At 44.0% G+C, this 17,539-nt stretch overlaps 1 protein-coding gene across 1 annotated transcript in view; it reads right to left on the bottom strand.

The window, feature by feature from the left end:
- Nucleotides 1–17,535, bottom strand: part of MCM3AP (minichromosome maintenance complex component 3 associated protein) — a gene marked incomplete at its 5' end in the record, with an annotated part of 28,617 nt that extends 11,082 nt beyond the window's left edge. Inside the window, 19 exons of the mRNA XM_014949206.1 lie at nt 264–398; nt 1,090–1,158; nt 1,472–1,669; nt 3,022–3,174; nt 3,660–3,773; nt 4,917–5,048; nt 5,995–6,095; nt 7,062–7,252; nt 7,941–8,191; nt 9,319–9,479; nt 10,404–10,566; nt 11,204–11,472; nt 11,689–11,886; nt 12,521–12,660; nt 13,659–13,855; nt 14,318–14,465; nt 16,137–16,215; nt 16,897–17,120; nt 17,208–17,535. Of these exons, the coding sequence (XP_014804692.1) occupies nt 264–398; nt 1,090–1,158; nt 1,472–1,669; nt 3,022–3,174; nt 3,660–3,773; nt 4,917–5,048; nt 5,995–6,095; nt 7,062–7,252; nt 7,941–8,191; nt 9,319–9,479; nt 10,404–10,566; nt 11,204–11,472; nt 11,689–11,886; nt 12,521–12,660; nt 13,659–13,855; nt 14,318–14,465; nt 16,137–16,215; nt 16,897–17,120; nt 17,208–17,535 (3,251 nt within the window). The remainder of the gene's footprint in view (nt 1–263; nt 399–1,089; nt 1,159–1,471; nt 1,670–3,021; nt 3,175–3,659; nt 3,774–4,916; nt 5,049–5,994; nt 6,096–7,061; nt 7,253–7,940; nt 8,192–9,318; nt 9,480–10,403; nt 10,567–11,203; nt 11,473–11,688; nt 11,887–12,520; nt 12,661–13,658; nt 13,856–14,317; nt 14,466–16,136; nt 16,216–16,896; nt 17,121–17,207) is intronic.
- Between the last annotated feature and the right edge of the window lie 4 nt (nt 17,536–17,539).

Here is a 17,539-nt window from a genome sequence, read left to right as displayed (position 1 = left end):
CACCACAATCTAGCATAACCCCAACCTTCATACTGCTTGAATTTTGTTAAAAAGCTATTAAATGTCCTGAAATTATCCACACTGCTACATATCTCAAGGTTTTCAGTTTTCAGTACGAGCAAAAGGAATTCAATGAACAATGTCAGCAGAAAACAGCCTGGAAAATTGAAACGGTACAGTTAAAAAAATACATCAAGGACTGTATACTACTACTTGATTGCCCTGTTTGAGAAAGGGACCCAGCAATTAATTCTTCTACTTACCTGTTGGGATCATCCTCTGCACATTCATCATCATTTGGCAAAACCAGTAGCACCTTCCAAAAAACCTGTTCTTGTTGAACTGGAATATGTTCAGTGATTAATGAGACAAGATCCAGGGGAGTCCAAGCTAAATCACTTAAAGAGACACAAAAACTGGTGAAAAGACACCCCTAGCGCTCACTCCCACCTGGGGATTGCTTTTCTTGCTTTGAGCTAGTTACAATACTGTAAGTAGCTACTGTTCAGTTCAAACAGTCCAAAATTAGAGCTAGTTCTTTAGATCTGTTGCCCATCTATTTCCCCACAGGCCAGATGCCTTCAAGAACCGCAGCGGCTAAACCCGTTACAAAAGCCTTACTTTGGGGACTGCGGGACCATATGTGTATTGCTTGACTTTCACACTGCTTCAACACTCTGCTCCAAGAAGCACACAGGCCACTAGAGTGTACCACAAGCCATAAGAAGGCAGACCTCCTGCTGCACTTCAAACATCTAGATCAATCCCTTTGTGCCACAAGCCAGGCTGATAACAGCTCATTTACTCCTCTCCCCTACATCCCATCCCAGACATCATCCCACCCAGGTACAAAAAGCCCTGCAATATCCATCAGATCCTTGAAGTTACACCCACAGCAACAGGACCAGATGGCTTAACACTTTCATGAATTTATCTCCGCATTTCCCTTATCTGGAAAATACTCCCAGAAGCAAGTCTGCAAGTAGATACTAGAGTATGTTTTGCCATTTCTTACTGACGTTTTTGAGATCTCAGGCACTTCTGTTAGAATTTTCTTAGAAAGAGAACGCAGACCAAATGCCAATGTACCTTAACAATTGCTGGTAGAAGTGTTGAACTTTAATTTCATGCACTGTCTTGTTTCTCAGCCAATTCAACCTGGAAACAAAATATTCTCGGTTGTAATTTTTGGTGTAAAACAGGTACTTAAAACAAATTTAAGAAACACTCACTGAGACCTGAAAAGTACTGCAGGCAATTTTGAAGGTTGCCATTACTAGAAGAAGGGCTTCTTTACGTTTGCAGTCTTTGTCATGGTGTTTGCAGAGAGGGCCTTTTAGGCAGTATTTGAGAACAAGCACTTTTACAGAACCATTAATGTTCACAATGAAGGTTCAAAGAGGGCTATTTTGTAGCTTACCTTCCAAAAAGCAAACAGATTGCCAACTGCTGTCACTGTAAGTATCCTTACCTCGTGCAAGAGATCCCCAGCTTTCCTCCATTCCCCAGGTTTACAATTCTCTTGCACAAGTTCTCCATGGCTACAGGCCACTCAGCACTGGGGGACAGTGCTTTCAGTTTGGTTTTTGGATCTGCACAACTGGGAGCAGCTGGAAATGCCCTCATCTGACGTTTCAACTTTGTGCGAGCTGCCACTGCCTCCCTCCACCTTCGGAAGAGAATAGAGAAATACGTCATATTAGTAAACTCTTCCGCAAGCCAAGCAGGTTTCCTCATCTTTGCTCTTCAGACTACCTTGGGTTCTCAAACACTTCACAAGTCAGGGTGCCCGTGGGGGCTGCAGCGGGCTCGGGCTGTTCCTCTGCACACAGCTGCAGATTTTGAGCTCAGAGGATGCACAGGACGAGACCTGCCAGCTGTGCAGTGTCCAAAAGAGGCAGCCTCGTGCCCCATTCAGATAACCAGTGCAGACAAAAGGGAGCAACCTTCTGCTCAGCAAGCTGCACTTGCTCTCCATGGCCAGAGAGATCATGGGAGGGAAGCCTGGTTGCTGCTCTTCCATCTCTTCCTCGGCTGTCCTAGCTGTGCTCCCCAGGTAAAAGTTCAAGCACAGTTTTCCTTCCCAGTTTTCAGCACGTTTATTCCTAGCACATGGAGTATTTTACAATGATCCATTATAAAGCTTCTCTGATATCTCAAGCGCTTGCTGAAAATACTTTTGCAACATCTATTGCAGTAAGAAAGGTATGTCTCTTTTTTTCCTAAGGAAAAAAGAAAAATGTTCCTCTATTTTTAAGGAACATTTAAAAAGGCAAATTCACCAGCATGGAGAAAACATATAATGAAGCCTTTATCCTTAGATGCTAATCTACTTTCCTACGACCAAAGGATTCAAAACATGTACCACTCAACAGTTTTATAACACAAAAATTCATGAATTGAAATATTTTATTGTGTTTCCTCGAGTATTTAAGGGCTTATGAAAAAGCATTCCTGCACCATCCAGTTTTCTTGACTGCTGCATGTACATTTGTTTCACACATCTTTAGGCTCCTTCTCAGCCTTCCCTATCACACTGAAGGTGATTTACACATGCCCTGGATAGGCACACAAACTCAGTTTTAGGACAGAAAAGAACTCTGCAAGGGAAGGTGCTCCACAGCTGCTTTCTCTTTAGTAGTGAGAAATGCCACCTGAAATGCACCTCACCCTGACTGCACTGGGGCAGCACAGGGAGAAACAAACCTCTGACTCGGAGCGTCACAACAGCCATCTGAACACTTCAGGCATATCCAGAAAAACATCCAACAGAAAGACTAAAAGGAGAAATTACTACCACAAGTTTCTAGGTAGAATGAAGCTGAAATCTCCTGCCAAGGTCATTACCTGACTCTAATGAGGCGTGCTCCCCTCCCCACATATAGCCGAGTAACTTATTAGAGGCTGATAATAAGACAACAGCAAAAAGAACGCAACCAGAGAGCTGTAGTTCAAGCTCTATTAACCACTCCATGCCAATGCTCCCAAGAAAAGCACTTGTGTCACAGGGTGGCAACTCACCGTTGCAAGTATTTGCAGAAACACTGGAGCTCCTGAAGGGTTTCCTTGGCAATCTGGAAAATCTCATCCTCCAGGAAGAGGTCCATGACATGACCAGAGACAACTTTTGAACACCGGGCAATACGGGCCTGCCGGTCTCTTTCTAAGGCACATCTAGTTCAAAATGAAATAAACCAAGATGTCTAGTGAGGTGGAGACTGCAGCATAATGCAAGCACAATTAGCTGAGGTGCAAAGGGGAGGGGTTTTCCACACTTCTACTCTATGACCCTTCTAAATAAGGCCTGTTATCAATCAGAAGTCAAAGTTTTACCCTAACCATGGGCTTCCAAAGAAGGCTCTACAAGACAGCCCACAGCTGATCAGTAAGGGAGTCAGAATAAAAATAAGCACACAGAGCAGCCTTGTCCCAGACAAAGCCTCTATTCCCTCCACCCTGGAGGACTGCTTGCTGCCTGACACGACGTGACTGCAACTGGCAGCCCACCGTACAATCAAGTGCACTTAACGTCTCTTTAGAGTAGCTCTTTGAAAATGAGCTTGGAGAAGGCCAAGCAAGAGGTAAGAATTTGTTAGGAAGTGGTGGACCCTTAAAAAAGCATCCTACAGCACAGTACAGCATACAGTACGTGTACATACTTTAACTCATTGGCTGAAGCTTCTTGAACGCTGTCCTTTATTACTTCTTCCATTAACTCCATACCCACCAGCTGGCTCAACTGCTTTATTAACTGTTCTCTTTCTTGCTTTTGCCTGGAAGGACAGAGGAGAGATTTACACAACTGGCAAGATTTACACAAGTGGAAAGATTTACAATGACAAACCTGCCACTTAAGATACACAAGCACTACATGCAGTGTCAGAGAATTAATTTGCTTAAAATTAAGTTCCCACTAGCTGGTTTCTCTCTCTAAAGACAAAGAGCTTTGCGTGGAGCCAGGTTTCCCTCAAAAATACAGATAAAGATGGGCTTATTTTTTATTCTTACCCCAGTAATCTACAGACAAGTAGCTCACTTGGGAGGTGAAGTTCCTGCATACAGCAGGATGTACCTTCCTCTCAGGAGAGGAGATTCTGCCACTTTGCTCTGGTGAGACCTCACCTGGAGTATTGTGTGCAGGTCTGGAGCCCTCAATAGAAGAAGGACATGGACCTGATGGAGAGGGTCCAGAGGAGGGCCACAAGGATGATCAGGGGGATGGAGCACCTCTGCTACGAGGACAGGCTGAGGGAGCTGGGGTTGTTCAGCCTGGAGAAGAGGAGGCTCCGGGGAGACCTAATAGCAGCCTTCCAGTACCTGAAGGGGGCTACAGGAAGGCTGGGGAGAGCCTGTTTAGAAAGGCCTGGAGTGACAGGACGAGGGGCAATGGCTTCAAGCTGGAGGGGAACAGATTTAGACTGGAGATGAGGAGGGGGTTCTTTACTGTGAGGGTAGTGGAGCACTGGAACAGGTTGCCCAGGGAGGGGGTTGAGGCCCCATCCCTGGAGATATTCAAGGAGAGGCTCGACGAGGCCCTGGGCAACCTGGTCTAGTTGGGGGTGTCCCTGCTGACTGCGGGGAGGTCGGACTAGATGGCCTTTGGAGGTCCCTTCCGGCCTGGGCAATTCTATGATTCTATGAAGCTCTAAGCAAATCAAAGTTCCCAAAGTTGTCCCCCACCATTTTCATAGTGGCTCTGCGAGGTCACCAAAACGTAACTAGCACATCGCCTGAGAATGCAGAAGCAACAGCCTGTCTGCATGATCCCAGGGCAGTTCAAGGTGAGATAAATTGAGTGCTGTTGGTGTGAGATGAAGACACAGGGCCTGAGCAGACATGCAAGGACTCGGGTTGGTACCAGCTGTCCTTACATTGCCTAAGGGTGTATACAGCCCACAGCAAAAGCAGTGACTCACCTCTCTTCCTCTACTCTGCGCCTTTCCTCTTTGACACGCTCCTTTTCCGCGCTGAGCACGCCTCCAGCCACTTGTCTGAGGATCTCCCCCATCACTTCAGTCACAAGTTCCTCCACGGCAGCCTCCGAGGTGCTGTGCGGAAACAGCAATTCTCTTTTCAAAGCCAGAAAGTTTTCATTCAAAGCCTTATGCCTGTGCTTTTCTCAAGCACACCTTTGCTCCATTGTGGTGGGATGACTCCAGCCACCAGCCAAGCACCCCCACCGCTACTGGTTCAGTCCCCTCCCTGCACAAGGACAGTAGAGAAAATAGGAAGAACAAAAGCAAGAAAACTCATGGATGGAGAGAAAGGCACTGGTGAAAGAAAAAACAAAACACTCCATGCCCCTACCAAGCAAAGGGAAGGCAGCCAGCCACCACCTCCCATAGGCAGACCACTGCCCAGTTAGTCCCCAGTCAATGGCCACCCTGGAAGCCAGAAAACCTCCTTCTTTCTCTAACCTAGTTTTATTGCTGACCATGGATCACACGCCATAGACTTTGGCCAGTCCGGGTCAGCTGTCCTGGCTGTGTCCCCTCCCAGCCTCTGGCACACCCCCAGCCTATCCACAGGGATGCAGAGCAGGAAACAAGGAAGCCCCTGACCCCTGTGCTGTTCAGCAATAACCAAAACATTGGTGCATTAACACTGGTTTGGGCACAAACCCACATCTACGACTCTACCAACTGCCTCGAAGAGGAACTGTTACTTGAAGCAGGGAAGTAGCCAGATCTGGACTTACTCCTCTTGCCCCTCTTCAGGCACCTTCCCTTCCACAACACACATTTCTGGTGGCAGCAGTGTGTCACGCAAGACAAGGTTTACAGAGGTTTGCAGTTCACCTCCCATTAGGCTAGCTGGCGTGCAACAGAGAGAGGTGGCAGACATCTGAAGAAAGGTCTGCTTTTCCCTCAGCTGCATCAGCAATTGTCCCCACTACAGACCTCGCCTGGCAGAGGCACCCAGACACGGTGCTGCTACGGCAAATGGCAGCTTTGACAACAGACCCCAGGAGAATCAGTGATAAATGCTCTTTACCAGATGGCAGCAGTCACATAAGCCACTCCTGCTCTGCTGACTTCGCTGCACTCTCCTTTCAGGACGTCGTGCACCAGCCCGTCCACCACGTCGGCGATGTCCTGCAACACAGCAGAGGGAGCAGCTGAAGCAAGGCACGGTCCCGCTCAGGATGGCCCAGGCACACGTGTGAGTTGGGGGTGAGGCTTTTCAGCCTTGTTTAATTGACTGTGATTGGCAATATCATCTGCATTTCTACTTACAAATTAAGCTAACTTCATCAAATACAAGAGTCTGGAAATTTTAGACTACCTAGAAGATTAATAACACCCCAGAAACAAAAGCAGCCACCCGTATTGATTTTTGGCAAGTCAAGTTCAGAAGTAATAGCCAAGAAAATTTAATTTTGAGAGGGATTCCTATTTTCTTAGCTTAGAGTTTCTCTCATTCTAACTCATTTAACTCCAAATGACCAGGCCTAATCTTCACTGAAATATAGCCACATTTAGGTAGAATATGGCAGCTGTACTTTGCAAAGCAATGAGACACTTCCAGATGGGTTCAGCATTAGTGCTTATCTAAATATCTGTGGGAGGGAGAAAAAGGGGAACAGCACAGATACAGAGGGTACCTACTCAAGACTCAACATTAACAGTCACCCCCAAAAAGAAACTTTGTTGTGTCTCATCTGAAGCACGTGCCATTACGAAACACTTCAATACTATTTACTGAAGCAAAATTTACCTACCAAGTGAAAGATAGTAACTTTCTACTGTTGCTTTCTTACTCTATCCTCAGAGGTTTCTCAAATAAACACTAAATAGACAGGACTGTTTATCCCATGAAGGGGGAGACAGAGCAAGCACTGGCTTTCAGACTTGCATCTGAAATCACTTAAGGCTTTCTCTTTTCAGAATAGTCCAAGGAAACAACTTCTCAAAGGATCCAAAGCACTGAAGTGTCTCCTTTTGACTCCACATAATATATGCAGATTCTGCAAAACTAGAATAACCTAAGAACTCAGTTACCTTTTATTACGTTTCACAGACCTTTCCCAAATACTTCATGATGAATTTAGATTTCCTTACTGTGTCTGTGTAGACAGGCTGAGGCTTTGAAGAGAGAGGCTCAAGTTGTCCAGCAGGTTGGGAGATTGTCTGTGCAGGAGGCAGCACTGCCCCAAGCTGACGAGGTACCAATGAGGGCAGAAGATGAGCCGAGGGTTGGACTCTTACTCCTGCAGCATCTAAATCTACACTTTTGCTTTCCACTCTTCCTTCTTGGGAGAAAAGAAGAAAAAAATTAAGGAAGTCAGGTCAGTCACAAACAGATGCAAAACTATTCTTATCTCCAAAAGCTGGTTTGTCTGATAAATCTTTTTAGGTCATAAAACAAGTCCATAACAGAAGCTTGCTGCCTTGAAGTTAAAAATATAATTATATCATAGAAACCAATGAATGAGTACAAAAGATTCAAAACTATCATTGCACATTACCTCGACTACCACGCATATACATTTCCAATAAAACAACTGTTTTAAGTCAAGTACAGCTAGCATCTACACACGTCTCTCCAATAAATACAAAATATCCATACTTTCAACAAGTACAAAAAAGCATACGTTCAGCTAACTTGAAAAACAACATGATTAAACTCACTCTGGGGAAAAAACAGTTGCAATACAAAATCCGCAACTGAAAATGGAAGCTGCCTGTCTGAAGTAGGTCAAATAACTAGACGTTTGGCTATGTTGGCAAAAACTGCACTCCTTTCCCTTGGTGTATTTCCTGTACTGGGAAATATATATAATATATATATTATAATAAGGTTGCTTCTTAGCTTTTACAGATGCATACATACATTTAAATAATCCAAATTTCCACGCAACTTCAACCCGCATGAGCCAAGAACAGTTTCTACTCGTAGAGCTAACCCAGCAGTATGTTCCTGAGCATGTTTGCTCTTACCTGTTGCTTCCATGCTGGATTTTTGGCTACTACTACTACTAGCTTGATCCATAGAGGTGCTTCCACCAGTATACTTGTTCTGTCCGTTGAAGCTGGACACAGGCACGTGGTGAGGCACTGGGGGCAACGGCCCACCATTTACCACTTCCCCAACGGAGACAGCTAGCTTCTGGCTGACAAACACCGATTTCCGGGGTTTAGGTAATCCATCTGGCTCCAAGAAAGCTGAACGATTCAGCTCCACGTAAGCACTGGGGGAAAAAAAAAAAAACCAACAAAAACAGGAGTACATCCTCAAAGCTCCTACAGGTTTTCAGTTGGACAGCTTAGTGGGGCAAAGTGAGACAGGCACTGGGCACTCAGGATTGCTCCCTGTAGCCTAGTTCTTGATCTTTGCCTGGAAGCAGAGCAGGGAAGGCAGAGTACACTGTTCTCATAGCTACCCCCTCCCAGGACAGAGAACAAGCTGCACTAACACTTCTGGGAACCCTCATGGACTATTCAGTCTCCTGCTCCTATTAACTTTTATCCACTTCGTATATTATCCATGCACATCTTACCTAGACTACATCCCATGTGACAAACACCAGGGCTATCTACAGAAGTAATTTTAAAAGCTGCAGTCTTCTTCCAGTCTTGGCACCTGTAGTCTGACTAATTTATTATTTCAAAACAGAATGTTAACAGGAAATAGAACACTAACTGGCATGCTCAAGTTTTTTGCCTTCTCCAGTCTCTTGAGATTGCAAGTGTGTATGAGCACACACTACAGTGTATGTATTTCCATGGCAGACTCTCTTATCTGCAAAACCGTTGGCCTCCAGCATCCTCTAAACACCAGTTTGCACTGTTCAACTTCATCCCACCCTATGTGCATCACCATAATGTCACTTTCCTGAGAAGCAAAACTGTATCCTTATTTCCTACAGAGTTGCAATTTACTACAATTCAATTGTGAGATAAGAACCTAAAACAATTTTTTTTTTTCTGGGTTTTCCACAACATCCCTTCTAGGGAGGCAGTCCCCGGAGTAAAATAAGTAAATAAATAAGTAAAATAAGAAGTATAGGTGCAAAAAAAGCCATTGTGGGAAACCATGGTAGTTACATGGATACAAGCCCCATTTCTTTAGGGAAAGATACAAAATAATAGAACCTATCAAAATCATACCAATAAAAATAGAATATATTATTAAAATTTGCACCCATCACTACCTTAGCACTTCACTTAAAAGGCCCAGCCCCTACCCTTTATCTGTTCTTTTCTTTTTCCAGCTGCAGACTGCAAGATCAGCTGATCCACATTAACACTTAGCCTAGACATTGGTGTAACCCCACTAGGCATCTTAAGGTGCAGACACTCTTTTCCTTACACTTACCCATCAGATACACTCAAGCCATAATAACTTATAAAATCGGTTGCTTCCTCACAATCTTTGAACAGCAGCATGCGGACCAGGTGATCCAAGGGAAAGGCTGTACATCTCTGGGTGCTCACAGTGTAAGCGATATTAAGAGATTTCAGAGCATCTTTACGAATCTGGGGGGGAGGGAAAGAAAAAGCCATGTAAGTACTAAGCTAAAGACCTCAAAACACACTATAAACATTTTACGAATCTGGGGGGGAGGGAAAGAAAAAGCCGTGTAAGTACTAAGCTAAAGACCTCAAAACATACTATAAACATGAATCGTAGAACGGTTTAGGTTGGAAGGGACCCTAAAGATCATCTAGTTCCAATCCCCCTGCCCTGGGCAGGGACACAACTAACTAGACCAGGTTGCTCCAAGCCCCATCCAACCTGGCCTTGAACATTTGCAGGGATGAGGCACCTGGCCTTGAACACCTCCAGGAATGGAGCAGCCACAGCTGCTCTGGGCAATCTGTTCCAGTGCCTCATTACCACATGAAAATCATGTTTAAAAGAAATCAGTACTTTGTCATCAAATATCCAGAAAAAACTATTCAGATTTAGCTTTCTTTCTAAGTTCTATGCACCTGTTTTCTAGTTTCTGCTACTCTTCCATGCTGCTCATTTTGAGCATGTCCCTTTGTGATTTTTATGCAGAAGAAAAAGCTTGCAAGGGCTTCTGAAAGTGCAGGTTGGTATTTCCTTTCCAGAAGTCTCATGCTTGCTTCTCTCCTTCCCAATTAATTTCAGGGGAAATAATACACATTTGTATACAGTTATGGGAAAAAAGTGATAAGCCTTCCCAATTAATTTCAGGGGAAATAATACGCATTTGTATACAGTTATGGGAAAAAAGTGATAAGAGCATTTTACTATTTGCCTTTTGTATCATGGCAGAAAACTCTTAATAAATTTTGAATGCTTCTGAAAAAGCAAGAATAAAATTATTTTTAAGGCTAATTATCTACCATGTTTTCTGCTAAGATTTCCTCCCAAAAGTCCCAGACTGTTTTACTGATTAACACTTTAAAAAGACCCAGCTGCATTTTTCTCACCTGGTTGAAATAACAATGTAAGAGACAGGCATTCAGATAGGAAGCCGCCTGCACTAACTTGAAAAACCTCACGAAGTTGTTGCTGTTTAGTGCAGCAAAAGCTTGAACTGCAAACCTCACTTCAGGGGAGTTTCTAACCTCTGGATGAAATTGCTGTACTTCCCTGAGGACAAAAGACAGAGACAACCCCTTTTGCTTCAATATTAACAATCACAATTCAATATCGACCTGTAACAAACAATTAAAATTAGGAGCTTTAAGCAAGACATGCAACTCCTCTCCAAACCAAACAGCTGTGAATTGAATTTGCTGCATTATTTACCAATTATTAACCTTCTAAGGATGCCTGCATAATCAGCATGTTATTATTGAGGTACATGCCTCCAATGTCTAGGGAGGAAGGCAGTTAAAAGAATGAACAGAAAACCTAAGTATGACTGCCCACAAAACGATTTCTGCTTGATCCTACTGCAGACAGAGCAGTGAAGCTTGGATACCACTCCGTGAAGAGAAAAAAGTTTTCCTTGATTGAGATCAGCAAAGATGTAACTTCCGTCTCGGTTGGGTGGTTGGTTGTTGGTTTTTTTTTTACTACCTGCAGAGTTACTCAAGGAGATTAAAACAAAGCTTTTTTAAAATGACCTATTGATAGATTCAAATAAAATATTACTACAGTACACTTTCTTTGGCTAAAAATTTTTGCAACTAAGCTCTTCACTTGCATTACAATTTGCCTGGACTTAATCCTCATCTCAGATTTTTCGCAAAGAGAGAAAACAAGTGATATCTGTTGTTCCCACCTGAGAATATCACCCTTGTTGAGATTCAACAAGACATTGTAACCTCTGAACTCTGCTTCACTCTTGCAGTAAATCCCCTTGTTAGCCAAATCCTGATACATCTCCTTCAAGCTCTGCAGGCATTTAGTCATGTTCTCATTGTTGATTTTGGCATCAAAGGAGGACATGGGCTCTTCACACAAGTGGTGAGCGCAATGGATGTGAAAGCGAGTGCACTTCTCAATCAGAGACACCATCAGCGGGTTGCAGAGATGTTGCTGGGTTATATCCTAACCAGAACGATAAAGAAAGCATTGCAGGTATTTTAAAACTACAGTTGAAGAACATATTCATCTGGCACTACCTTTGGAAAACTCATTTCAACTGTGCTCGAGTCGCTTTGCAATTCAAAACATTTGAATTACTACTGCTTTTTGCTTTGCTTTTTACAACATTATGTGATCTTTTGCTTTCTATCATCAAACGTTTCCTCCGCCAATGCTTACCTTTCTTATTCCACGAGTTCTATTCCAGACAAAGTCATACCATTCTCGGTAGTTTCCTTCTCCTTGATCCATAATGTTTGTCACTAAATAGTCCATGGTCATGCTCAACACCTCAGAGGGTCTCAGTTCATGCGGTAAAGGTTCCTCCTGATCTGCTGAAGACCTGCTATATTCTTTGATCGCTGCTGCATGATCTACCTGTAAGACGTGGAGAAAAGAATCAAAGTCTAAGGACTTATGTTCAACTTTTCAGGAGTATGGAGGATTTCATCCCATCCACACCTTTACTTTAGCAAGTAGCAGATTATTAAAGGAGTTTCTCCACTGTTCACCCTAACAGCCCACATCCATTTATAATAGTAAATATATTTTCTTTTCTTTTATGATAGGATCCTAAGTGTTGACCTAGTCTTAAACTCATAACCTTCAACCATTTACAATAGTAAATATATTTTCTTTTCTTTTATGTGTAACTGTTGACCTAGTCTTAAACTCATAACCTTCAAGACAATGTATATACTACTATATATATATAGCAGTGTATATATATATACACACACTAGATACACTATACTGCTGCCCTATAGTTTTAGAACTATAGTTCTAAAAGCCTGTCTGTAGCTAAATAAAAGACATGATTTAAGAGTGAAAAGGCAATTATCTAGCCTTCTTGTTTTACAATAGGGAATTGAAAGACATTAATGAAATGGCCCCCAGAATTTTTCCATCAGAATTAATCCTGTAATCAACTAAATAACACTGACAGGTTTACACAAGAAGTAAGCAAACACGTCCTGGGAACAACAGACTCCTGTATACAGAGGGCTCATACCTTGTCAGATCCCAGAAGCAATTCAAAGATACTGAGCTGGTTTCTCGTCTCCCTCATGTAGCGCTCCTTTTCAGGACACATGTCTGGGCAAGTGCCAACAACAGTTTTTGCTTTGCCAAGATCAGTCCTTTTTATTCGAGCTAAAGAGAAATAAATGAAATTGATCAATCACTACAGCATCTCTGGGTTTTGTTTTCATAACAAGCTATTACCCTGATATGCCAACACAGCCCCAAGCATGCCAGATGTCTCAGCTGGAGTCTGCACATTGGTCAGTGGATGGATGTCAATAAGTACGTTGCTAGGTCAACAGTTCACAAAAAAAATGCTGATGGGAAAAGGTTTCTAGATATTCCTATCCTGCATCTGATCAGAGGAAGGCTGTATCCACACCTTGGTATGGTCAGAAATGCACAAGAATGGGGTTCCCCCACTCTGGGACCTGTCCCAGGGTTGATCGACTCCTTTTGGGGAAGTTTCTCCTACTGTCCTACCTGGATATTGAGAGTTTTGCTGAAAAGACTGAAGGCTCTAAAAGATACCCAGTGTTTTGTGTCCTAAGCACTGGCATTTCACAATTCCACGTCAAGTAGACGAGAAATCTGTTTGTCAATATTAAACTTAAGATCTCAAATTAAAAGTAGAGGGAGCTTTGAAACGGCAAAAACAGGATGGAAGGGTCGACCCAACACTATGAAACAAAGGGCCATTTCTTGAAATAATTACCAGCTGTGAAGCAGTTTGAATTTAGTGAAACAAACACAAATAGCTTTCTTCAAAGAGCATGCAGGGATGCAAATCTCCCAACATGGCTCCTTCACAGAGGATGAACAGTCTGCTACTCACTTTTCACAAGAAATATAAGTAATAAGTAAAACAGTTTTTTGCATGTTCTGCAAGAAATTAATATATATATGTACAATAGAAGAGTATTTTACAGACTGGGCCATGCTGCATGTTCTGCAAGAAATTAATATATATATATGTACAATAAAAGAGTATTTTACAGACTGGGCCATGTTAAACTCTCTCTTTAAAGCCATTTCTGTAATATTTTCACAGCTTTGCAACAAACTCCAAACACTTATTTCTTCCCAGCAGAGAAGCAGGTGTTACACTCATTAATTTGTGAAATAACCTTGTCGCATGATTTTGTCCCTTTGGTCCAAAAGCCGGTATCTTTCTTCAGATGTCTCAGCCACTAATCCCACCAGGTTACCAAGAGACGACAATGAAGTTCCCAAGGCCTCTGAGCTCTGCCCTTCAGCACCAGAATCAAACAGATCTGCTTCAAACTGCAGTGCCTTTCGAAGACCAGGCTTCTTTGCTGGAGAACTAAAAATAGAAGATTTTTTTTCTTTATCAATAATAAACTAATGCATGTCCCGGCTTTAATCAGTTCACTGCTCTGTAGGATGCCAATGTCTCTTGTTTAGAAAAGAATATTTTGTTCACAAGGCAACATATCAAATAAACGAAGTGTATCAACGTACTAAGGTTCTGAGCTAAATCTAGCACTGGAAGTTAATGCCTCACTATTTCAGGTGTTGTTACTCACGTTGTTATGAACACCATACGCAAAAGAAATACACAGACCAAAGTAAAAGGCCTTAATGAGTAGTTAGAAGTATCTTCCAACAAAGTGTGAGATCTGTGAGCCTGTAATGCACACACTCCAGAAGAGATGAGGGAAGCACACTCTCTGATAAGATCACGACTATTTGGCACACGCTGATCATCCTTTTTCCCCAAGCCCCCTGTTTCCTACCTGATGGATTCCCAGAGAAGCAGACATACCTTTTACCAGGCGCAACACTGCCGGCAGAGGATCTCATTAAGGGTTTTCGAAGAGGGGAATGCTGATAGTTTATCTCTTCACTGCTTTGCCTTCCTTCATCTTCACCTGCTTTCTTCTCCTTGGATGAAAATTCTCTTTTTGCTGGACCTGAAGTGACATATAAATACAAAGCCAGGTACTTACCAAATAGTTTAAGCAACAACTCTTTTTTCACCACGGGGCTGGTGGTGAGCAGTTTGTTTAAAAAAAAATACTATTAGAAAATAAGAGTCACAGTTTGTACATGAATGCAAAACTTCCAGAACAACTTGCACTAGAAGCTGCACCAAGTAAGTCTACCAGTTGCTAGTCAGCTTCACTGTTCTATAGAGTATTTTTCAACAAAATATCCCTTTGCAATAACTATAATTTGTCAGCAGATTGTCAGTAAATGAAGTCTAATCATCATCCAAATTTCAGTTCTCTCAGGTTTGGGATACAATCCACAAGTCATCTCTCTGTACAGGATATGAAAACCATTTCATCTATGTAAACCAGATTTCCCAGTGCTCTTGCTAAAGCATTTTAATTATTTATTTCACATACCCAAGCTTAGACTGAGGTTAGCATGCCTTCTCATCTACACCCTGCAGGAACAAAATTTCAACCAGTTTGATTTCTTAAATTCTTTCAGATTAGTTATTTTAGAATACTGCTATTCACGTTTCTATAGACTTAACAGCACAATAAAATGGCAAAGGTGAACAGGCACCCCTACAGCTGTTGCTTCAGGATCTTAATTCTCAGGAAGACCTCTCTGCAACTGTTCATTTTCTAGAAGGCAAGTTTGTGGTTGGTCAAAGCTGTAATGAAGCATTCATTTGCTGACAGCTGAAGTGTATCCCCAGGCTAGGATCTTGAAAATACACAAGCCAGCATTCATAAAGCTAAAGAAATGGAAACAGAAACGCAGAACAGCAATCTCAGCAACCCAGACACTCACTCCAGAGTACTCCTTAACTTCTCAGGAAGCTTTCCTGAAAGCTGGAAGCCCACATCCCAGCCCATGCTCTGAAGCAGGTAGTGAGGCATTTGAAACCGGGTTTTTTAACACCCCCAAAGAACATCCTACTGTTAGATAGGACCACAGATGGTTTCTAAATTCTCTTGTAAATCTACACTGTCATTTCAACTGTCTTCAGCTCCTTTGTATAGCTGAAACAGCATTAACAGATGAAGCAAAATGCTTTAGACAACAGGAATTTAAGAAAAGGAATAGCGCAATCTCCAAGTGCGATTTGCAGCTGCTCACTTAGAATTTCCTCAGTACCAGAGGATACTGCGAATACTGTACAGAGAATACTGTGGATGCTGGAAGTTTACTCAGCTTACAAAAGCAACTGGCTAACTTCAGAAGAGAAGAAATATCCAAGGGCTAATATACCCCTTCTGGCTCCCATGGTTCCCGAGTCACAGGCAGTTAAAGGCTGAGAAATTATTCTAGAAGCCATTACATGCTTCATCTTGTTCTTTTTTTCACCCTCCTCTGCATATTCATTATTAGCCTTTGCCAGACAGAGCTAGCCAGGATGTCAAGCAGAACGTAGAACTATTTTTATGCTCCTGTAAAGAATAACCTTCAGTGCCCCCAGAAGTGGTGCACAGAGCACAGTCTGATTATCAAGAGTCAAAGAGAACCATCATACTTCTAGAACTGTAACATTCCCACTGTGGAGATCACCTTCGTGTTGCTCTCAGCACATTGGGAAACAAGAACAGAGCAGACGCCAAGCCATTTATGTATCACGCAGTAGTTGTATCTGGAAACACAAAACTTACTTGTTTTCTTCTTTTGCCAAAATGTTACTATATCTTTATGCAGTAATTTCGCTTTTTTTCTGGCAAGAGCTGCAGAGGCCTGAAAGAAAACAAAAGCAGAGTATGAAAACCTGTTAGCCTCACAACACCAAAGCACGCGGTGCAGCTTTTACCAGAGAAACATTTACCAATTTACATAAAATTCTGGTTACTGCATTGTAATCTCTCACTTAAGACCTACACACAACCAACAGGACTGTGCTGGTTTCAATAAAAATTGTTGCTTTTTGCTATAGCCAGCTTATAGGACTTGAGTCAGAAGGTGTGTTTTTAAGCACAAAGCAGAATCAGAACACGCAGTGTCCAAACTGCCATCTCCAAATATCTCAGTGCTGACGTAACGGCAGTATTTCTAGCGAGCAGGTCACCCCACAAAAGCTCACCTCGCCCTTAGTGGTGCCAAGCCTAAGCAGGAACGCATCAGCACGTGGAGTTCAGGTTGGGGTGACACGAGACAATAAACAGGGAAGATTTGTTTCACGTTTAAATCCTATGCTATCGGGACAGCTAAGGGCAGGCAAAGCTCCAGCAGCTATCGCATTGGGGTGCAGCTCAGCATGCTCCCATCCCTGTCTGTAACACACGCTCACGATACAAAGCCTTCCCCTGGAGGAAGGGCATCCTGTGTCACCAAACACGGGCGCAGCTCTCACTAGAGCTGGACCTACCCCAAGCACCCAGGTTTGAGCCTGCCTTTGTGCCCACCGCTTCCGACACTCACATGATCAAAGAAGTGGAGAATAGCCATTTTTTTATTGCGCCTGGTCATGATGCGTCGAACCTTGACGAACTGGCCGAAGTGCTTCTCCAGCACCGTCCTGTCGTTGAGGTAATCGGGGACATTCTTGCACTGGATGGCGGTCAGCTCGCCCGGCGACATGCCCCCCAGCCCCTCCGCGCCCTCGCTGCTCTGGGACCGGCGGGCGGCGGCCGCAGGGGCGGCATCTGTAAAGAGGGGAAGGCGGCCGCCTCAGAGAGCGGGCCGACACCGGGCGGGCGGGGTGTCGCGGGTGCTCCGTCGCCCCAGCCTACCTTCCCGGGGGGGCTCGGCCGGCGGCGTCTCCTCGGCGGGTCCCCGCTCGGCCTCGACGGCCTCCCCGCGGTCGCGGTGCCCGCGGCCCTGGCTGCGCAGCACCTCCTGCAGCGTGCGGCCGAAGAGGGCCCCGCCGCGGGGACGGCTCAGCAGCACCGCCCGCTTCTCCGGTGGCGCCACCGCCGCGCGCCCGCCCGCCGCCGCCCGCCGCGGCGAGCGCTCCCGCTCCTCCTTCCGCTTCAGGCCCTTGGGCGCCGGCTCCCCCGGCTCCTCGAAGAGCGGCCGCGGGCCCTTCTCCTCCGGCCAGCTCAGGGCGGCGGCGGGACGCGAG

Source organism: Calidris pugnax, unplaced genomic scaffold, assembly GCF_001431845.1.
Source record: "Calidris pugnax isolate Ruff unplaced genomic scaffold, ASM143184v1 scaffold75, whole genome shotgun sequence".
NCBI lineage: Eukaryota > Metazoa > Chordata > Aves > Charadriiformes > Scolopacidae > Calidris > Calidris pugnax.
The sequence above is the reverse complement of the archived record's forward strand: the minus strand, read 5'-3'. Positions and strand labels throughout refer to the sequence as shown.